Source organism: Marmota monax, unplaced genomic scaffold, assembly GCF_021218885.2.
Source record: "Marmota monax isolate L192 unplaced genomic scaffold, Marmota_monax_Labrador192_F-V1.1 WCK01_AAM20220418_F8-fsc00108, whole genome shotgun sequence".
Classification (NCBI taxonomy): Eukaryota; Metazoa; Chordata; class Mammalia; order Rodentia; family Sciuridae; genus Marmota; species Marmota monax.
The window spans coordinates 1,933,684-1,955,248 of NW_026694593.1; the positions used below are offsets into that span (position 1 = coordinate 1,933,684).

Genomic DNA, 21,565 nt, shown 5'->3' on the forward strand with positions numbered 1-21,565 from the left:
GAGGCCGGTCAGTGCTCCGGGTTTTCATCTCGGCCCCGCCGGACAGATTCTGGTCCTTAGGGCCGGGAGCGGGTGGGGTCCAGGCCTGGGGTTTCCCTTCCTTCTTCTGCCGTCGGGGTCGCGCTAGCCAGGGGAAGGGCCGTGACAAGGGCAAGGCGTTGGTGCCAGAAGCACAAGTGAAACCGAGAGGGGTCTGCTTCGGGGCGGAGGTTGCACGGCCGAGGAAAAGGATGGTGCGGGGAGGGGGGTTGGGAGGGAAAAATTGGCGCAGGGCCTCCAGAGGCAATAGAAAGGCGGGCGCCTTGGCACCAGCATTAGGGAGCAAAGATGCGAAAGGCTCGTCCCTGCCCGCCCCCCCACCTCTGGGGGTCGCGTCTGGCAGGACACCACCCGAATCTTTCTGTGGCTAGATTGCCACTCCCCACTTGGGTCTGAGCAGCCTCTGAACTTGCTGTTAGTTCTTGAGTGACCGACCCTCCCTCCCATATTTCTCTTTCTTTTCCAGTGCTGGTGATTGAACCCAGGGCCCTGAGCAGCGAGGCAAGCGCTCTACCACTGGGCTACATCCCCAGCTCTTGCTTTTTCTTCTGGTACAAACAGCTCCCTCTCTCAGAGGCGGGAGCCCCAACTTGAATTCAGTTCCCACCTATCCCCCCAACTCTGGACTCTTACCGCGCCAAACTTGAGACCGCCGCAGTAGAGGAACGCTGCCTGGGGGCCCGCCCCCTCCCGTGGAATCCCGGCGGTCCCACCCCCCAACCCCGGGCCAGTGCCTGGAACTGGGAGCCGGAGGGCGAGTGTGGAGCCTGCAGGGGCCTCCTGAAGACAGGGGAACGCCTCAGATCCGCACGTTCAGGTTTCAATCTTCAGGAGGCCAGCTAGACCTTAATATTTCAGGCAAAGTAGCAGGAGGTGGGTCAATACCTAGAGAGAGAGGTTCCTGCCCTGAAAAGGATGGAAGTCCCAGCTGGGAGGACCTGGGGCCGGGGACAGCGACTTAAGAGTGGTGGCCAGTTGCCTGGACTGGCTGGGCCACGTGCGCAGAAGAGTAGAAGCAGAAAAGTTAGACGCTTGCAGAGCCTGGGGGGAAAGAGGCTTGGGCTGCTGGAGGGGCGAGGCTCTGCCGGGCGGGGTCTAAAGCCAGTGGGTCTGGGGGCCTGTTTCGGAATGTGAGGGGCTGAGCGGGAGCGGAGAGTCAGCTTGCGCCTGGCGCCCACCTCTTCCCCACTACCCCACCCCCCTTCCCTGGCTGCCTCCGCTTCCCTCGAAAAACCCGCCGCCCAGGAAACCGCTGGGGGCGCTCAGACCGCAGTCCCCCCACCCACCATCCCCCATCTCCCCCACCGCGACCGCCCAACCCACCTGAAGGGGCCGTGGCTGCCAGGGGTACCCCCCTCCCGCCGACTCCCCCCACACCTGCGGGCAGCACTATTTATAACTCCGCGCCTATTCCGGGCCTCTCGGCTGGAGCGGGCTGCTGAGCTGTGCTAATCGCCGCCGGGATCTCTGCGCCCCCCAGGGCCAGGGGAGGTAAATTTAGCTTCAGGAAGCTCCGGGGAACATTTTCCAAAACTCCACGTCCCAGAGAAGGCGAAACAGAACCCCTCTGCGCTCAGCCTCCCTCCGGCGAGCCACTAGGGGGCGCAGATCTCCGGATCCTGAACCCAGCCTGCTAGGAGTTAGGGTCGCTGCTTTAATCCTGGGGTAGGTAAAGCATAGAGACGCTTGCGCTCTGGAAAGTTACTGGGTGCCGTACTAGTCATTGGCAGGAGATATGGGTATGCTCTGAGGCCTCCAAATGTGCAGTCTGAGAACCACTGAAAAAGGGAGTGGGGACTTATGTGTGTTGAGAGGGAAATAACACATGTAAACGAAATGCAAATAAGAGCCTAGGCCCTTGGGGTCTGCACTACAGGGCGTCAGCAATGTTTGCCACACCTCTCTTTTCTTTTTTATTTTTTTGATTTTATTTTTTGGTACCCGGGATTGAACTCAAGGACATTCAACCATCCCCAGCCCTATTTTGTATTTTATTTAGAGACAGGATCTCACTGAGTTGCTTAGCGCATCTGGCTTTGAACAGATCCTCCTGCCTCAGCCTCCCCAGCCGCTTGGATTATAGGCGTGTGTATTTTTTTTTTTTTTTTAAGTACTGGTGATTGAACTGAGCTATGTCCCTAGCCCTATTTATTTGTTTATTTATTTATTTGTTTGCTTATTGAGACAGGGTCTCACTAAATTGCTTAGGGCCTGGTTAAATTGCTGAGGCTATTGTTTTGTTTTTGATACTGAGGATTGAACTCAGGGGCACTTAATCACTGAGCCACATCCCCAACCCCTCTTTTGTATTTTATTTACAGACAAGAGTCTTCCCGAGTTGCTTAGTGCCTTGCTAAGTTGCTGAATCTGGCTTTGAACTCGCGATATTCCTGAAGTTGGACTTGAGCTTGCAGTCCTCCTGCCTCAGCCTCCCAAGTCGCTGGGATTACATGCATGCAAATCCCTCCTTTTCTGCATGCTTCCTGGTGTAGTTGGGAAAAGGTGGAGCCCCCCCCCCATCATTACTATGATATCCAGTGTATTAAGTGCCCCTACCCAGACCTCTTGGTGGTGACCACTCTTCCCTGCTTGCTTCTCATTTCACCATTGAGGACTATCTATCCGATGTAATCTGCAGGGAATCCTGGATTACAGGCTTCTTGTTTTTCTGTGGTACTTGGGGGGGTCAGTGCCTATTCATCCCTCTTGTCTCTTCCCTCCTTCCCCACCGGTTCCCCAACCCCTGTGGGCACCAAGAGGTGGATGCAATCTTATCCACCCCTCCCTATGGCATCCTGCTCCCCTGCACACCCTGTTCCCATCTCAGTTCCTGGGGTGGTAGTTGGCATGCTCAGAACCTGAGTTGCTCTATTTGGGGGAGAGAACACTGTGGAGAACTGGAGCATTTCTTTTTCCCTTCTAGAAGAATGGAAAGATCTGTCCTGGGTGAATTAGGTGAAAAGGTGGTTGTTGGGATGCCCCACTGAGCTCACAAGCCAAGATCCAGAGGAGTCAAGAGGAGTTCAGGGTTGAGGTGGGAAGCAGGTGCAAACTGGGGGTGGGGGGTGGGCAGCCTACACTGGCTTGCCTGGCTTGGCCTCCCAGGAGACTTGGCCATCATCCACACCAACCCCAGCTCAGAAGAGGTGGACAGGCTGATGAGGAGGAGCCCTAAATTTGTTTTTATTTATTTATTTATTTATTTACTTACTTATCTATGTTTTGAGGACAGGAATCTCACCATGTTGACAAGGCTGGTCTCCAAATACTGGGCTCAAGAAATCCTCCTACTTCAGCCTGGTGACTAACAGGGACTCCAGGTGTCTACCACTGCACTTGACTAGCCCTGAATTTGAGATCTAAAAATCTGGGTTCACTAAATGATTGTTCTGCAGAATGCTGTCTGACCTCTACTTCTGGGCTAGTTTTTAACATGGGATAATTATCCTTGTCATGCCATATATATCTTTTTAAATTGTGGTTTGGGGTTGAACTCCAGCATGTTTTACCACTAAGCTATATCTACAAACCTTTTTCCTTTTCTTTCTTCTCCTTTCTTCTTCTTTGGTACCAGGGATTGAACCTAGTGGCACTTAACCACTGAGCCACATCCCCAACACTTTTATTTTTAATTTGAGTCAGGGTCTCACTAAGTTGCTGAGGCTGACCTCAAACTTTGTGATCCTCCTGCCTCAGCCTCCTGACTGGGTGGAGGCTGAAGCACGATGATCACAAGTTCAAAGCCAGCCTCAGCAACTGATCGAGGCTCTAAGCATTTTAGTGAGATTCTATCTCAAAATGACAAATAAAAAGGGCTGGGGTTGTACCTCCATGGTTAAGCTCCCCTGGGTTCAATCCCTAGTACCAAATAAGTAAGTAAATATATATATATATATATATATATATATATATATATATATATGTATATAAATAAATGGGAGTACTGGGCTGTGAGGGATAAGAAACAAGTCTTGAGGTCAAGTACTAGACTGCCATAAACAAAGACAGGCAAGCTCTAAATATACTGCAGTGGTGTTTGGATCCTACACACAGTGCACGAAGGAAGAGAAATCAAGGTACAGGGTGGGGATGTTGCTTGGCGGTGGGGTACTCGGTGTGCACGAGGCCCTAGGTTCAACCCCCAGGACTGAAAACAGACAAATAACAACAACAAAAAACCAAGAGACAGAGAGCAGGGTGCAGAGGACTGTGAGGAGTCGACATTTTGCTGGGGGCCGTGCTGCACACCTGTAACTTGTCATCCCAGCAGCTTGGGAGGCTGGAGGATCACAAGTCCAAAGCCATCCTCAGCAGCTTATTGAGGTCCTAAGCAACTCAGCAAGACCTTGTCTCCAAATAAAATATAAGAAAGGCCTGGGGATGTGGCTCAGAGGTAGGGCTCCTGGGTTCAATCCCTGGTACAAAAAAAAAGAATAGGCATATTTGGAATCTAGCCACTCTCAGCACGCTATTGCTCTAGTCTGACCTGGCCTGACAAGGTGTCCGTCTGTACTGGGCTTCTTACCTCCTAAAGGTCTTGAACAGTCTACCCTTATTTTCTAAAGTCTATTCTCAGCGTAGCAGCCAGTATGAACTTTTCAAGTAAAAACTTAGTTCATGTTTGATACCAGGCAAGTTCCTCATTCACTCAGCATAAAAGCTCAAGTTTGGGGCTGGGGTTGTAGCTCAGTGGTTGAGTGAGCGCTTGCCTGGCATGCGTGAGGCACTGGGTTTGATCCTCAGCACCACATAAAAATAAAGATTGTGTGTGTGTGTGTGTATATATATATATATATATAAAGAAAAGCTCAAGTTTTTTTTTTTTTCCAGTACTGGGGTTTGAACCCAGGGGTGCGCTACCACTAAGCTATACCCCCAGCCCTTTAATTTTTTTTTTAAATTTTTAGTTGGGTTCCATGGTATATACCTGTGATATCAACCACTGGGGAGACTGAGGCAGGAGGATCGAAAGTTCAAGGTCAGCCTCAGCAATTTAGTGAGGCTCTTAACAATTTAGTGAGATCCTGTCAAAAAATAAAAAGGGCTGCGGATGTCGTTTAGTGGTAAAGTATCTCTAGGTTCAATTTCTAGAACCAATTTTTTTTCTATTTTTAGACAGGGTCTGGCCTCAAACTTGTGATCCTTTTGCCTCAGCCTCTTTGTTAGCTGTGGTTACAGGCATGCACTACCACTACATATCTTACCCAGTGCAGTGGCACTTGCCTATAATCCCAGCAGCTTGGGAGGCTGAGGCAGTAGGATTGTAAGTTCAAGACCACCAGTATCAGCAACTTAACAATGACCTAAGCCATCTAGTGAGACACTATCTCAAAATAAAAAAACAAAAAGGCTGGTATGTTGCTCAGTTTTTAAGTGTCCCTGGGTTCAATCTCAGGTACCAAAAATAAAAATAAACTAAAATAGTTCTTATTTGGGCTGTCCTTCACCCACCCACACTCATCTCTGGCCCAACTTTTTTTTTTTTCCATAGTATCTATCCCAATTATATCAACATACTTTAAAAAGTCTATAGTTTATCTTCTGTTGTCACCCACTGGAATGTAAACTTCACAAGTACAGGGATCTGCTTTGTTTATTGCTGTATCCAAAACACCCAGACTTACATATAGCAGACAGTCAATTATATTTGTTGAATGAATGAATGAAGATTCAGACCTGCATAACTATCTCTGGAATGTTCTTCAAGAAGTTGGTTATTGTGGTTATCTTCAAGGGAGGCTGGGGGATAGGTGTAGGAGACTTAATTTTTACTTCTAGAGTTCTTTAAGTGGGGTGTGGTGGGACAGACCTGTAATCCCAGTGATCGAGGAAGCTGAGGCAGGAGAACTGCAAGTTCAAGGCCATCCTCAGCAACTTTGCAAGACCCTATCTCAAAAGTTAAAAATGACTGGGGAGAAGGCTGCGGTTGTAGCTAAGTGGCAGAGTGCTTGGCTCGCATCTGTGTGGCACTGGGTTCGATCCTCAGCATCCCATAAAAATAAATAAATAAAATAAAGGTATTGTGTCTGTCTACAACTGAAAAAAAAAAAAAAAAGACTAGGAGTAAAGAACGCCTGTGGGTTCACTTCACTCCCCAGAACTGCAAAAAAGAAAAGAGAATTATTTACTTTAGGCATATACTACCTTTACAAAAAGGAAAAAACCCAGAGAGAAAGGAGTTAACTAAGAAGGTTGAAGAAGAGCTGATCCCAGAGAGGGAGCAAGAGGGCCCCATATACGGATCAGGCCAGTGTCCCAGATGAGAAAGGGGGATGAGCAATACCTGGGCCCAAGGAGGTCAGGAACTCTCTGAATGGCGATCCCAGCAGGACACTGAACAAGCCCTGTTGCTGGCTTTGCGGTTGTGGGAGGCTGTGGGGGGGGCGTGTGAGTAAGTGTGAGCAAGACGATGTGCACGTGTACCTACCACTGGGAGTCTTTTGGGAAATCCTGTTATTGGCTTCCAAGGGGAAGCGAGGAGTCAGTTCTACTTACTCAAACCGTTGGTGTCCTGATAGGAGTCATGCCCTGATAAGCCTGAGGAACCGGTGTGGCTGCACAGATGGTTTTTCTCTTATAGTTGTGTGTGTGTGAGCCCCGAGCTCTGGTAGCTCATGGGGCCCACTTCCTCCACAAACTGGAAATAGCACGGTGCTTTCCCTAAGCTCCTCAGAGGCAGGGAGCTCCCTACACCAGGTCCTCTACTTGGGGAAGGGTTGAGACCCTCGGGTGGCCATTCTAATACCCTGGCCTCACAGAACACGCCAAGCTGGACCCCTCGCTATACATAGGTGGGAGGATCCTGGCCTTTCTCCCCTCCACTCTCCCCACCCAGGTAAGAGTGAGTCAGGAAACCTGGATTTCAATGTCACTTCTGTCCTGGACAACCTCCTTCCCTCCTTGGTCTGCTGCACTCTGGCTCGAAGACTCCTTCAGTGCCGACTTTTGTCTGCTTCCCTCTTAGACATTTGGAACTTTTGGCCTCAAAGCCTTTTTATTATACGTATAGTTCAGCGATTCTCAAACAGAGATCTTAGGGCACAGCCCATGCCTGGTACTAAGAGCACGGTGAGATCACCCATCTGGGCTGGAGGGCTCACTGTGCCAGGCGTAGAGGTGTGCCAGGTCCTGTGGTCGTCTTACTGGAGCGCCGGCCAGCAGGCCAGACTCCCGCTCACCAGAGGTTCGACAGAGGCAGAGGTTGGGGACTGAGGTCCAGAGACGAGGCTAGTCTGGCAGATGGCACAGCTCAAAGCAGGATCCACACTTCACTCTTCAGTCGTCGTTTGTGGCCCACCTGTCCTTGGTCAGGCACAGCTGGCCCCAGGAGTCTTGACGGGGCTACAGAAGAGAATGGGGGAGCTGAGAGGCAGGCTGGGCTACACAAGCTGCAGCCACACCCCCGTCCAACCCCCTGCCCACCTGAGCGGTGCCAGCCATGCTGTCAGCGGTAGAGGAAGCCGCTCCCTGGCGTCATCAGTCCAGCAGCTCCTTGATACACCAGCAGCAGAGCAGTATGTAGGCCACTTCCTTCAGGGTTCGCTGCAGGCCCTCCCACCCTGTGCCCATCTTAATGACAGGCACACGGAGCCCAGCGTCTCGCAGGACCCCTCCAAGGGAGAAGGGTAAGGCCTGGGTTAGGGGCTGTGTCCTGGGCTGCATGTGGGCAGCGGTTCTGAGGAAGGGTGTGGGAGCTGCCTTTGGTGCCTTTTATCAACTGTCCCCACCCCCTTCAGGCCTCATGACTAGACGCAAAGGCCCCAGGGTCTAGCAAAGGAACATTCTGGGCTTGGGAAAAGGCTGAGTCAGCCCCTCTGGACAGGGATGGGGTGGGGTTAGTGGGGGAGGGCCTGGGCACTCCATCTCCACAGCCAGGCCAGCTCAGCGTCCCTTCCTCCAGCTTGGGTGGGCCTGTCTGGTTGCCCCTTTCTCCGTGGTCGGCACAACTCCTCCCACCTTGGCGGGCTCTGGATGAGGCTGGCGTTGAGAATCATCCAGGAGTGCTCCCTTCCGTCTGTTCCATCCTACCCCTGGTTCCTCAGGGTGGGCATGACCAGCTTCAAGCTCGCAGGTCTGGCCACTTCTGTCCCTCGGAGCACAAAGACACAGCCAGAGCCACAGCACAGTGAGAGGCTGGTTTATTGACAGGCACTCCCCTCCCCCCTCCACACAGGAGGTCACATGCGGGAGTTTCGCTCCTCTTCTTCATTCTCCAGTAGGTAGGCTGGACGGTAGGTGGGGTGTCCTCCTGGGCCTAGGCACTTCAGGGCTGGGTTCTGTACTGTGTTCTCCCGACTCCCCAGAGACGTGTACCTGGAGAGCAGAAATGGAAGGCCAGTGAGTGACGGTAGGCTCTCCGGGGCGGCTCCCCCTATCCCAACACCTTCACATCCCCCACACCCATTCTGCTCCCCTAAACTTACCCTCGGTCATACAGGATACAATATGGGACAAACAGCTGACGTAGAAAGTCCCAGATGTTTCTGTAGGTCCAGTCCTGGGAGGTCAGAGTCATAGAATAGTCACAAACATTCTCTCCCCTGCCATCCAGGAAGGGGCCATCCAAGGCTCCCCTGCCCCTTGGCTCTGAGGGAGGGAGGCTTGCTGTCTGGTTCTGTGGTGCACCTTGCTCTGTGCAGACTAAGCAGCGAGACAGAGGAGGCCTCCGTCCTCTACCCTCTCCATTCCCGAGCCACTCTCACTGACGTGTCACATCCCGAACATGGAAGGACTGTGTGTCTCAGTCGGTGCTGCCAGGCTCGGCTGTCTGCCAGGACGGACATATCTGTGCGTCTTATGGCAGTGACTCGAAACATGGCTACTATAATTGAAGAAATGAATTTTAAATTGTTCTTAATTTTTAAAATTGAGATACAAGCCAGGCATAGTAAGGCATGCCTATAATCCCAGCTGCTTGGGAGGCTCAGGTTTGAGGCCACTGGGCAACTTTGTGAGAATTTGTTTCAAAATAAAAAATAAAAAGGCCTGGGGGTGTAGCTCAGTGGTCAGCATGCCCCTGGGTTCAATTCCCAGTACCAAAAAATATTTTTGAGCTATAATTCACATGTCATCTTCTTCATCCTGTGAAAATATTTTAGTAACTTGTATTTAATTTCAGTTATAACCTAAGTATGAATAAATAGCTAATGGCTGTCATATTGGAGAGCACAGGTCTAAGTCACTGGTCCACAGTAAAAAGTACAATGCTCAATAAATATCTGTTGAAGAGATGAACGAACAGCACTGCCTCCCTTGGATGGTGGGGCCCCTTCATCCATGACTCAGGCTCCGGCCTCCTTCCCCAGGGGAGCTGGGGTGCAATGACTGACAGGGCACAGGAGACAGAAGGCATTACCAGCAGTGGGTTGATGCGCATGAAAGAAGGCCAGCCGGGGTCGGTGGGACTGAAAGGGCAGAGGCTACAGGAATAGGGATCAGTCCGGCGAGTGCCCATCAGGACAGCCTCCAACTGGGGGTGCTGTGTCTGCAGCTCACACAGGGCCTGCTTCATGTCACCCTCAGCCTCCAACACCTGCAGATTATACCTTAGGAAGAGAGAGGTGGAGGTCAGAGTGGGACCTGCCAAGCTCCTCTTGGAGCCCAAACCTCCGGGCCTCTAGTACCTCTTGATAGTGTCCTGTAGAAACTGTTCCAGTTCAGGAAAAGGGGAGACGCTGCGGATATACAGGATCTGGAGGGGTTTGGGGACATCAGGAAATTTCCTGGGGAAGGGGAAGGATTCATAAGGTTGCTGGCATAGACAGGGAACTTGGCTCTCTGGAGAGCACACTCTCTCTTTGTTGCATGGGATGGACACCCTCCCTTTCTCCCCTGTCCTCATTTTTTTTAATCTAGCCGACCCACTTCCTATGGGAAGCCCACTCCAATTGCTCACTTCTTGAACCTGAGCGTCCCTATGTATGGATTGATATTTCTGGTAAATATCACCTCCCCAATGGGACTGTGACCCACTTGTGCTCGGGGATGGTGGCCTGCACATCTATATCCAGGGCCAGGTATGCGCCAGATGCTTGATACATAGGGTGGGAGAATGGAACAGAGAGGTCACTGGGGCTACCTCCCTTCCTAGCCCCTATGTCCTGGCCTCCTCTCTGCTTCCTGGGATGGGGAACTAGAGGGATTAGGTGTCCTGAGGTGGGCTCACCTCTGCACAGCTGCATGGAAGAGGTGCAGGAGGGCGGTGCAGTCCTTGCCCCCGTTGAAGCCCACACAGAGCTGGTTGAGATGGTACCGAGCCAGGGCAGTCTCAATGGTCTGTAGGGCACCTGCTACCTTTTTCCCCAGAGAAGACCCTGCCAGGCAGGCAGGGAAGTGGGCATCAGGAATGTATAGCTGTTGAATGGGGCATGTTGCCCTTGCTTAAAACCCTTTAACCTCTTCCCATGTTCTTAGGATTAAGTCTAAACTCCTTGCTGTCCCCTGGCCCTTGCAGTCTGTGCCCTGCCTGCCATTCAGCCACCTGCCCTTACTCCCATTCCCCTAAACCCCAAGCTGCTCCTCCAGGTCTGCTTCCATTCTCTTTGCTCTTGGCCCACCCCCTGGTCCAATCAAATGCTCCTTATCACTCAGCTCTTTTGTTACTGGGTCAGGAAAGCTGTCTCTGACCCTAGATCAAGGCTGATCTCCCAAATGTGGAATCCTCTTCGTTCACACCTCATGTATGGTCCCCGCTTCACATCTACCCCTCTAGTTAAACCACTGATCCAGAAGAGCAGAGCATACATTTGTCCATGTTGTCCAGCACAGTGCTGGTGAGAATGGGCACTCAATCAATATTTCTTAGAATGAATTAATCAATACTGACTATTTTCTACCTTCTCTCAGAATTGTGGGAAGCCCCCCCCCCCCAACAGGTCCTGCGTTTCTAAATCTTGGATGGCACCAAAGGCCGGTACATGCTGCCCTTCCCCAAGGAAGGCCCCTACCTGATTGAGCGAGTTTGTATACAGCCTCACTGGCTTGCTCCACGGCGTTGGGCATGTAGGAGACCAGCGACCCCTGGGGCAGACGGGCAGTCAGGTAGGCCAGGCATTCCTCCAGTGGTCCTTCTTCCTCAGAGTCTAGAGTCAGCTTCACCTGATAGTAGTTGCTGCCCCAGTCAGGGTAGGAACCCAGGCCAAGTTTCCGCCCAAAGTGGGCCTGGGCCTCCGCAAGGATGGGGGCAATAGAGGTTTCAGCAGCAGCCACATACAGCTCCTTGGAGTGGAAATGAACAGCTGTGTTCTGGAACAGTCCCTTTAGCCCCTCCAGCACCCGCCGCAGCAGCTCCGGAATGCCTGGGAAGAGGTAGACGTTCCGGACAGAGACCAGCGGGAATCGGAAGGGGCGGCCAGTGCGAGGATCTATGCCGTAATGCAAGCGGGCAGAGGAGGGCACCAGGGACAGCTTCTCCCAGCCCTGCCCTCCTAGGGCTTTGATGGCCTCTTCCAGCTCAGGATGTGGCTTCAGCTCCTCCCCGAAAGCCTGGGCAACTGCCTCAAAGGTCACATCATCGTGAGTGGGGCCGATGCCCCCTGCAGTGAGAACATGGGTAAACCGGCTAGAGAAAGAGGTGACCTCGGCTGCAATGGTGGCTACTTCATCAGGCACAACAGAGACTCGGCACACCTGGACCCCCAGGGAGCGCAGTGTCCGGCACAGAAAGTAGGTGTTGGTGTCTTGAGTGTGTCCCTGGGGGTTGGGGAGGATGAGACTGTCAATACCATGGGGATGAAAGGCAGGGGGAGTATAGCTACATCTGTCTGATGATGGGTACTCTGCTCTTTGAGGTCACCCCTTCAGGCTGTTGAGCCTGGGCTGGGTGGGAAAATCCCCTGGAATGTAGTCAGGAGATTCACCTTGGGCCCCCTCTGCTCTTTGATCTTGACCTTACGTATATTTATGGACTCAGTTATCAATTCTATGTGGGCGATTTGTCCATCTCCTTACCAGTCCTGACAGTTTCAGTCTCCTGACTCCAAGTGCTTACTGGGAAGCCTCACTGTGTCCCTGGCTATTGTCACTTCAGTTAGTGGCATCCCAGACACTGCCCACAGCCAGTCAGACTCTTCATTCTGTCAACTGTACTGAAATGTCTCCCCATCTGCTCTCCTCTGTCCCCAGTCACCAAACAGGTCCTTGGCACCTTTCACCTGGTCAATGGCAACAGCCTCCTGGCCGAGGTCCCAGCCTCCAGCCACGGTGCTTTGCTCTGTGTCTTCTGAGTAACCTTCCTAATGCGTCACTGTGATTGCATCACTTTTGGGCTCAAGAGCCATTTGTTGTTTCCAACTGTATGCAGAATAAAGTTCAAATTCTTTTGCAAGTATTTAAGGCTGTCTGTGGTGTGTATCCTATCCTCTTTTCCAGCCCCATCTCCTTCTACCTCTCTATATAGGTTAAGAGTGTGTTCTGGAGTAAGGAAGAGTCATGCTAGAATTCCATTTCTACCACTTTCTAGGCGTGTAATCTCAGGCAAGTTTCTCAACCTCTCTAAGCCTCAGTTGCGTAATCTATTTATTAACTGAGATTCACAATAAAAGCACTAACTTCATGGAATTGTTGTGAGGCTTAGTAAAATCACATTTGTGATGTAATAAGCATACTGCTAGCCTCTACTAAGCACTCAAAAAATAGTGTTTACTATTACAAACCTAATGCCCTGCCATGTCCTCTAGTAATACCCTTGATCATTCAGAAGGAATTCCTCTTCCTTCTATCTCATTTATCCACTTTGCTGAGTGCCTTGAATCATTTCCAAATAGGCTGGATATAACACTTTATTTATTTGTTTTTGTACCAGGGATTGAACCCAGGGGTGCTTAACTACTGAGCCACATCCCCAGCCCTTTTTACTTTTTGAGACTGGGTCTCACTAAGCTGCCTAGGGCCTTGCTAAGTTGCTGAGGCTGGCTTTGAACTTGTGATCTTCCTGCCTCAGCCTCCTGAGCCTGTGGGCTTATAGGCCTGTGCCACCAGCCTGGATATAACTCTTAAATATATAATATGTGCATTTTTTATCTCCTCTACTTGCTAGGCTTCCTGTCACTGCTGGGTAGTCCCTACGTCCCCTACTATACTACTTGGAAAAATGGGGACATTGCTACAACTTTTTTTAGTGGAGTAATTTGAAAGAAAGTGAGTCCAATATGTTGGACTCACTCCAGGAATCTACTGTGGGACTCCCACCCTGGTTCACCTCCCTCAACAGGATGGGGAGCAAGCTCTTAAGGTCAGGAGAAAGCCGCGCCCTCCCCTTCTTCTGTCCCAGACACACCTTGAGGATCTCATCTCCAACAATGATGATGCCCGCCGTCACGCTGCGCCCCTGGGGAAGTTCAGAGGCCCTAGATGCCATGGTCCTGCCTTCTCTTTCCCTTTGGAAGGCCCTCCGGTAGCCACCCAGACCCCCAAGTAGGGGCCGCAAACACCGGGGGACTGCCAGGTCTACAGGGCACTGGGGGCCATAGCCTGGGAACAAGGTCCGGGATGGAGAGAACCTGGAGGAGCCAGAAAGGACAATGGAGGAGAGGAGGAGCACAGTTCCTTCTTAGAATATGACTTAGTCTTCTCTAACCAGACCCTTCATAACCGACTCTTATTACTGCCTCTTCAATAAACGTGTTCTAAAATCCCAACCCATGCTCATATAAATGACTTCGATGCTTGGCTCTAGTCTCCTTAAAATGTCCTTCTCTCCCGAGAACCTACCACTTTAAATGTCTTCGGTGTGCGGAACTGGTCGTCTCAAGAGTTTGTTCTATCTTGGGCATCTGCACCTTTAAATGTCTCTTGTCTTCGGGGCTTCTGTCCCTTTAAATTTCTACCTTATCCTGGGCCTTGGCTCCTTTAAATGCGTTCCCTCCCTCCACCCGCGACCAGAACCCTGTCGCCTTCCCCCGCAGCCCCCTGCACACTTTCTAGTCCGGGATCCCCTCTTTCCACCGCGCTTCTGACTGCTGAGCTCTTCCAGGCTCTCACCTGCCTATTTTGTACCTTTACCGGGTCTTTCCCTCGCTCCTTTCCTCAGGTCCCGGGTCGACTTCCGCACTCAAAGTACCGCCTCGCATTGCCCCGTACGGACTGGTTACTCCGGCTGTCGCTTAGACCCTCCCCAATGGTCCTATTGGTAGAGCCGACTGTCGCTCTCAGGCTTTATCCAGCAGGCACGAGCAATATCACGTTGTTATTGGCAACCACCACGTTCGCCGGAAGCGTGGGGGCCGGGCTTCGGTCCAGAGCGGGCGTGGGTAGGCGGGACTTAGGAGTTCGGGGCGCGAAAGTTGCAGTTGGAAGTGTTCTCAGTACTTTGGGGTGTCGTGCTGGAGTAAGCGGAGGCTTTCTGATCTCCCAGACTCTTGTATGCTGTTTTCAATAACCATGACTCTGATTCTAGGGGAAGGGGTCAGGGGCTGGTGTCCAGCATTTTTTATTATTAATGTATTTGGTACCGGGCATTGAACCCAGGGGGACTTATCCACTGAGCCATATCCCCAGCCCTTTTTATATTTTACTTAGAGATAAGGTCTCGCTAAGTTGCTGAGGTAGGCTTTGAACTCCTATCCTCCTGCCTCAGCCTCTCGAATCACTGGGATTACAGGCCTAAAGCACCCGGCCTGGCTCGGAATTTTTATTTTATTTTTGGGTGTGTGTGTGGGGATACCGGGGGTTGAACTCAGGGGCACTCAACCACTGAGCCACACCCCCCAGCCCTATTTTATATTTAGAGACAGCTTCTCACTGAGTAACTTAGCGCCTCACTGTTGCTGTGGCTGCCTTTACACTCGTGATCCTCCTGTCTCAGCCTCCTGAGACGTTGGGATTACAGGCCTGCGCCACTGCGCCTGGCCTGGAATTTTTATTTTTGAGGTTGTAATCGAACCTCAAACAATCCTCCTGCCTCAGCTTCCCCTGCAGCTGGAATTACAGGGGCATGCTATTGAGTTCAACTGGGATTTTATTTTGTAACAGAAGAAAGCTGAGGGAGATAGGATGTCTATCATTGCCTGTGGGATAGGAGTAGGGGAGCTTTTAGTGTGAACCTTCATTTGTCTTTAATATAAGTGATAAAATTACTTAAGATCTCTTTGAAAAGAAAAAGTAAAAAGCCTCTCTTGCTCCACGGTGTTCCGGATGCTTAGTTCAAACGTCACCTCTCAGTTTTCAGTCCTGAAGGGAAAGACAGTAAATAGGGAGGGAATGCCTTAGGTGTTCACTTTGGAGTCTTAATTACATCAGCCTGGCTTACTCATTTCCGTTGCAAAGAAAAGTGCTTCATAACTTGAACCATCTGGGGATGGTTTTAATTGGCAGATAATGATTCAGGTTTGGGTGGGCCAGAAACTTGCGTTTCTCCAGCTCCCATGTGATGACCACATTTTGGTTTCTGGGCTTTTTTAGTAAAAGTTAACATTTATTTGGAGAACTGCTGAACTACACCTGGCCTCATTTTACTCTATAAAATCGTGTAAGATAAATATCAAGCCCAGTTTACGGGAGTAGAAAAGTGAAGGGAAGCCACCCAAACATGCGTAGATAATAATAATAGTAATAAACCCTGTGGTTTGTTATTTTTCTCCAGTTTAAAAAAACACACCACCACTTACTTGCCTAATGACATAAGTCACATGCTCCAAATTTTTTTTTTTTTTTGAGAGAGAGAGAAAGAGAGAATTTTATTATTTATTTTTCTTTTTAGTTTTCGGCGGACACAACATCTTTATTTGTATGTGGTGCTGAGGATCCAACCCAGGCCGCTCGCATGCCAGGCAAGCACGCTACTGCTTGAGCCACATCTCCAGCCCAATCCAATATTTTTGTTGTAATGAAGGTTTGACATTAGACTCCGTCTCAAAACATCAACTCTGGCCAGGTGTATTGGCGCATGCCTATAATCCTAAAGGCTCTGGAGGCTGAGGCAAGAGGATCCCAAGTTCAAAGTCAGCCTCAGCAACTTAGTGAAGCCCTAAGCAACTCAGTGAGACCTTGTCTCAAAATAAAATATAAAAAAGGGCTGGGAATGTGGCTCAGTGGTTGAGTGCCCCTGGGTTCAATACTTGGTATCAAAAAACAAACATCCCGGGGCTGGGGATGTGGCTCAAGCGGTAGCGTGCTCGCCTGGTGTGCCTGCGGCCCGGGTTCGATCCTCAGCGCCACATACAAACAAAGATGTTGTGTCCGCCAAAAACTAAAATAAATAAATAAATATTAAAAAAAAAAAAAAAAAAACAAACATCCCCCTTAATTAAAAAACTTGTTCCAATCATTTAGTAGTGAGTTCCCAAGCTTAAGCACAATACTAGAACCACAAGGAGAATTTGTTAACACATTGCTGGGCCCAACTTTCAACTTAGAATTCAATAGGTCAAGGGTGGAGCCCAATTATTTGTATTTCTCACAACTTTTCAGATAATGTTGATGCCTTTTAAAAAAAATATATTTTATTTGTCCCCCCCCCCCCCTTTGGTACTGGTGATTGAACCCAAGGGCACTTGACCACTGAGCCACATCCCCTGCCCTATTCTGTATTTTATTTAGAGACAGGGACTCACTGAGTTGCTTAGCGCCTTGTTTTTGCTGAGGCTGGCTTTGAACTCGCGATCCTCCTGTCTCAGCCTCCGGAGCATCTGGGATTATAGGTGTGCTCCACCTTGCCCTGCTTATTAGTTGTTGATGGATTTTTAAAAATATTTTTTAGTTGTCAATGGACCTTTATTTTATTAATTTACAAGTGGTACTGAGAATTGAACTCAATGCCTCACACATTCTAGGCAGGCACTCTACCATTTTGCTAGCTACAACCCCAGCCCCATGTTGATACCTCTTATCCAAAGCTGGCACTTTGAAGAACTATTTGAGGATTAAATGGATAGAAGACATGCTACTATTACTTTTAGAGGGTGGAGTTTTTATTTGGTGATGTTCTCTTAAATGGCCAGTTTACATCTGTTTTCTCAAATTTTGTTTGAAATCCATCACCTAATACACACTCCAAACCAATTAATTCAGTCTCTTAAGGATAATTTAGGTGGGTACCAGTTACCCAGATGATTTCTATGCTCAATCAAATTTAAGAAATAGTAAAAAACCACCAATGGGCATAGTGAACAGGTCAGAAGTGTGCCAGTTTTAGGCAGGAAAGAAAGCACAAAGTAGTCTCTGGTTGACAGCCTCTTCTCTTAACCCTGTGTGCCCTTCAAATATTGGGACCATGTTAAAGGAAGCACCCCTGACTGTACGAAACACCTTATTTGTTTTGATGAGATGGGGCTGTCCCTATATAACTTCTACCTGTCTCAGTCTTGTAGTTAGAATGAAATATATTTTAGCAGATGTTTGACAGCAAGTCTGCTTAAAGTAGATTACCCGAATGCTCAAATAAACCTCATTATTGCAGAGCCGAGTTTCATTATCAAACTGAAGGGTATATAATTATAACCACAATATTGACTTATAATGGTCACCATAAGAGTAGGGGAAAAAAGCCTTACAATCACAGAATTAGATTATAAAAACTTCCTCTTTAATCAAGGTTTTTAACATGGAACAGATTTCTCAAATAAAATGGAAAATTTCCAATACATTGAAACATAAATCCATAAGTCACCATACATACAACACCCAGCAGGAAAAAAATAAAACGGCAAGTTCACACAATCCCTGTAACAGCCGTGGTCTGATTCTTAGATGCTCCCTCCATCTGCCAAGTGTGTTCTGCTGGATACAGAGCACACTGTGGCTTCTGGGGACACACCCAGCTAAGGCTGTGGTCCACAGAGCACTCATCTGGCAGGACAGCAGTGGCTCTATTCCACAAGCAAAGCAGTCACCAGCACATTCAAACAGTGGATTGAACATCCTTTAAATATCAAAGTGGAAAACAAGAAGGCAACATAATCACATTATCAGAAAGATGTCAGAAAGTAAGGACAGCTGGGTAAAGCTCAAGGCTGCAACGTGGCTCGCCAGCTTCATTTCTTTGGCTTCTTGGGTAGTGGCCGACGGAACAGCAAGATGTGAGGTTCTGAAAGAGTGAGTGAAATCTGAGAAAAGCTCACACCATCCTATGTACAACCTATAGTGCATCCCACCACCGGCTAGCTATCACCCACTCAGATCTTTATAACTAAATTAAGATGTAAGCATATGGTCTTAGAAGCAGACCCAGAAGTCTGGCCTGACTGCCAAAACGAGAACCGTTAATATCAGTTTTTGCTGTGTTTATACAGCCCTGGGGTGTCCTTTATTAGTTTTGCCTGGCAGTTGGGTGTCTGGTGTCTTATCAAGAAATATAATTTCCTCTGCTTATTTGGAACACATCCAAGAATTTGCTTTCTGATGGTGAACCAAGCAAGGACCAAAACTAGGATATGTGGCCTTAAAAAATAATTTAAAAAGTACCTGCTAACTAAATTAAAGGTTTTTCAGTAGCAGGTTATCTCTGAACTTTTCAGATATTTTACCCTTCCTCTTATTTTTGGTCATTCAAGTTTGTTTAGATAGTTAGGGGAAAGAACTCAGTAAATCATTCTCTTCTACTCTATTTGCTTTGGGTTATGCAATCTTATTCTTTCATTCTCTCACTGTAGAAGTTCTTCTGTGCAGTTGTTTTTAGCCATTGCACTGACCTGGTTCATGGATCATATAATGAACCCATCCCTGACTCTGCTGAACTCCAAGATTCCTCCATTCAGATTCAGACATCAAATGGGTTTTAGGGACCAGTTTGGCTATGTCCTTGGGCAACATGACATGCCTGTAACAGAAATATGGGGAAATGGGGAATTAGTGTTAGTACTGGGTACAGTTTGTCAGAGAAGTGCATGTATACAAAGACAAAGAAGAAAATAATTTTTTTTTTAATTTTTATTTTTTTTTAGTTGTAGATGGACACACCAGTGTAAGCACCTAATTTCCAGGCACTGTTGAGAGGTATTTTCTGCCTTCATGGTCCTTATAGTCTTCTGTTGATTACCCACAATACAATGGGAGTCCCACAAGAGTACAGTGTTAATAGCTACAGGTGGGTTTTAAGCAGGATTGGCAAGGAAGGGACAGAAGTTACTTTGTGGAGAAGAAAGGGCTGTCATAAAGTGTTGTGTAGAAGAGTCATCATAGTGAATAAAATGTAAATAACACTAATTTTCCTAACTCTGAAGGGATATGCCATCAGATTTGGGGAACTCCATGCTTTCCAGACCAAAGGTATCTCTCTTTATGCAAAGAAATTTATTATTCTGATCTGAATCAGATTAAAGCAGATAGCACATTTTCATTAAGCATGTTGAGTCTAAGTGCTCCCTCTGTGCTACTAATAAGAGTTTTTCCCCCAAAAGACAGGGCTGGGGGTGTAGCTCAGATGGTATAGTGATTGCCTAGCATGTGCAAGACCCCTCAGTACTGCAAAACCACCAAAAAAAGATAATTCTTATCTAAATGTCTGAAAATAGTTTACATTCTAACAAGCCCCAGACACAAAATTTGGCTTGATTATATAGACAAAAAAACTTAAACCAAAATGCCACAGCTAAGCTGCTAAGAGTTACATCTTTTGGGGAATGAAATTAGTGATTTATTCCTAGCTGTGCAAATATTTTGCTATAACCTTTTGTGTGTATGTGTGTGTGTGTAATACTGGGGATTGAACCCAGGGATACTTTACCATTGAACTACATCCCCAGCCCTTTTTATTTTCATTTTGAGACAGAATCTTGCTAAGTTGCCCAGGCTGAGCTAGAACTTGCAGTCCTCCTGCTTCATTCTCCTTAATCACTGGGATTTTGGGTGTGTATCACCATGCCTGGCACAGAGTTTATTTAATAGTTTGGATGTAGAAAGCGGCTGAGAATGACAAAGTTAACTGGATTCAAGATTTTTTTTTTTTGGGGGGGGGGCATAAAGATGGTTATGTTAAAAAAAAAAAAAAAGAAAAAAAGGAAAAAAAAAAAAGATGGTTATGTATTTGTCAACAAATACCAAACAACACTCAAACTCTCTCATAATTCCCCAAGTGTCCAAAGCCCTAAACTAGGCTGGGTGAGCAGATTTTCACTTTCTGCTCTAAAATTGAGAAAGGGCTAAGATACAAACTAGGAAGTTGTATTTATTTATTTTGTACTGGGGATTGAACCCAGAGGCACCTTACCACTGAGCAACATCCTCAGTCCTTTTTATTTTTTGAGACAGGATTTCACTAATTTACAGAATTTTCTTTCTCAGTAAACTGTGACTGCCTCCTGCCTCAGTTTCCCAAGAAGCTGGGATTACAGGTGTGCACTACTGGTGGAGGAAGTTGTTTTAAGTATTACAATGAATACAGATTGGTGTAATGCCAACATTTGTAGAATCCTTTGTCTTTCTTCATTTTCCAATGCAGAATTATTATAGATTTAGATTTTATCAAATCCAAGTGCTGCATCCAATGTAAGGCTATTTTCTTCACCATCCTTGGCAGATGGATATCCAGTATCTTCTAAACCTTTCGGTCACGAGGTACTTTCCTTTTCCCAATTCTACGTTCCTATTCTCATCCAAGGCAGTTAGCTGCCTTCCCTCTTCTTGGAAAGTTCTGTATACCACCACCACCACCACCACACCCTGTCCGGAGCTCCAACACAGCATGGAGTTTGTCGGTAGCCTCCAGATCTTTAAGTTTGTGAGCAGAGACCATGTCTTACCCTTGCACTTTAGCACACCTGAAACCTTTAAGCGCTCCATAATTGTTCAAGTGAAGGACATCTACTAGGCCCATACTAGGTACTTGCTGTGTTCTTCGCCCATTTTTGTTCCCCTCAGTTCTTCTAAGTCCCCTTCCTAACACAAGCCAGACAACCACACCCCTTTCCTTTTCCGTGAATAAACCACACTCAAATTCTCTCATAACTCCGCAAGCATTGAGGACGCAAGGGAAATTCCAGCTCCGCTTTTGTCAGCTTCTCTCGTTAGCTACTTGGAATGACTGCGATACGTGCAATTAGGAACGGTGTCTAACAACCACTTGCCCAATAAAATCGTGAGAATGACCCAGAAGCCCCGAAGGGTGAAGGCGGTCAGCGCTCTAACCACGCTAGCAATTAACAGAGGGCTGATTTCAAATTCCACTTCATTGTTGTAGGATAGCCCCCCACCCTTCGCGCACGCGCCTTACACTTCCAATCGCACACCCATCCCGTTAATCTCTCGCGCATGCGCCGATTTTGTCGCCTCAGTAAGTGACTAACTCCTCTGGCCCTCATTTGTCAAGGCTCACGACCTCGCTAACGGCTTCCGCGCGGGCACTAACCGGTACTCGAATTCCTCGTCGTCGTATTTGTCCGAATAGTAAATTTGTTTGTGCGACATGATCACTCTGCCTGCGGGCCTCCAACACCGCGCCGCCAACCTCTAAACAACTCCCAGCAGCACGCGCTCCCACCCTCTTTGGCCTCGCTTTCAAACACACCGCCCGCACTTCCTATTGGTCCGTTTGGCTTAAGGCGGGACAACTCCACCTTGAAGCCTCCTATTGGCTTAGATTTGCTTCTCCTCG

General features: G+C 48.4%; 3 protein-coding genes and 1 long non-coding RNA gene across 7 annotated transcripts; 1 reads left to right on the forward strand and 3 right to left on the reverse strand.

The window, feature by feature from the left end:
• Positions 1 to 5,614: 5,614 nt before the first annotated feature.
• On the reverse strand, positions 5,615 to 7,701 carry Lenep (lens epithelial protein). Its single transcript, XM_046421890.2, has 2 exons — positions 7,462 to 7,701; positions 5,615 to 7,380 (listed from the first exon to the last, which is right to left on the reverse strand). Exon 1 carries the CDS (start codon positions 7,699 to 7,701, stop codon positions 7,516 to 7,518), a length of 186 nt encoding a protein of 61 aa, XP_046277846.1. The 3' UTR covers positions 5,615 to 7,380; positions 7,462 to 7,515.
• Positions 7,702 to 8,160: 459 nt separating this feature from the next.
• On the reverse strand, positions 8,161 to 14,147 carry Flad1 (flavin adenine dinucleotide synthetase 1). Of its 4 annotated transcripts, none has more exons than XM_046421888.2 (8): positions 14,020 to 14,147; positions 13,316 to 13,538; positions 10,986 to 11,730; positions 10,205 to 10,352; positions 9,663 to 9,761; positions 9,395 to 9,584; positions 8,463 to 8,536; positions 8,161 to 8,352 (listed from the first exon to the last, which is right to left on the reverse strand). In XM_046421888.2, the coding sequence occupies exons 2-8, from the start codon at positions 13,394 to 13,396 to the stop codon at positions 8,217 to 8,219; spliced, it is 1,473 nt and encodes a 490-aa protein (XP_046277844.1). In that variant the 5' UTR covers positions 13,397 to 13,538; positions 14,020 to 14,147; the 3' UTR covers positions 8,161 to 8,216. The 4 variants fall into 4 exon arrangements, with proteins under 4 accessions (XP_046277844.1, XP_046277845.1, XP_046277843.1 ...); XM_046421889.2 differs by having other exon boundaries at positions 14,035 to 14,106; XM_046421887.2 differs by lacking the exon at positions 14,020 to 14,147 and adding an exon at positions 13,750 to 13,913.
• On the forward strand, positions 11,578 to 12,367 carry LOC124077459 (uncharacterized). Its single transcript, XR_006846613.2, has 2 exons — positions 11,578 to 11,703; positions 12,163 to 12,367. It is a non-coding gene; the product is annotated as an uncharacterized LOC124077459 (long non-coding RNA).
• A 3,391-nt stretch (positions 14,148 to 17,538) lies between the features above and the next one.
• Positions 17,539 to 21,474, reverse strand: Cks1b (CDC28 protein kinase regulatory subunit 1B). Its single transcript, XM_046421611.2, has 3 exons — positions 21,320 to 21,474; positions 18,666 to 18,793; positions 17,539 to 18,061 (listed from the first exon to the last, which is right to left on the reverse strand). The coding sequence occupies exons 1-3, from the start codon at positions 21,376 to 21,378 to the stop codon at positions 18,009 to 18,011; spliced, it is 240 nt and encodes a 79-aa protein (XP_046277567.1). The 5' UTR covers positions 21,379 to 21,474; the 3' UTR covers positions 17,539 to 18,008.
• Between the last annotated feature and the right edge of the window lie 91 nt (positions 21,475 to 21,565).

What these genes read in the sequence shown, in the direction of transcription:
- Cks1b (XM_046421611.2), bottom strand. Translation starts at nt 21,378, where the DNA reads ATGTCGCACAAACAAATTTACTATTCGGACAAATACGACGACGAGGAA. An exon ending in GACGAGGAATTCGAGTACCG is followed by an intron (nt 18,794 to 21,319) that starts GTTAGTGCCCGC and finishes TTTCTGTTACAG; the next exon opens with GCATGTCATGTTGCCCAAGG. An exon ending in TTATATGATCCATGAACCAG is followed by an intron (nt 18,062 to 18,665) that starts GTCAGTGCAATG and finishes TCACTCTTTCAG; the next exon opens with AACCTCACATCTTGCTGTTC.
- Lenep (XM_046421890.2), bottom strand. Translation starts at nt 7,701, where the DNA reads ATGCAGCCCAGGACACAGCCCCTAACCCAGGCCTTACCCTTCTCCCTT.
- Flad1 (XM_046421887.2), bottom strand. Translation starts at nt 13,811, where the DNA reads ATGCCCAAGATAGAACAAACTCTTGAGACGACCAGTTCCGCACACCGA. An exon ending in CTACAGGACACTATCAAGAG is followed by an intron (nt 9,585 to 9,662) that starts GTACTAGAGGCC and finishes TCTCTTCCTAAG; the next exon opens with GTATAATCTGCAGGTGTTGG. An exon ending in TGTATCCTGTATGACCGAGG is followed by an intron (nt 8,353 to 8,462) that starts GTAAGTTTAGGG and finishes TCTGCTCTCCAG; the next exon opens with GTACACGTCTCTGGGGAGTC.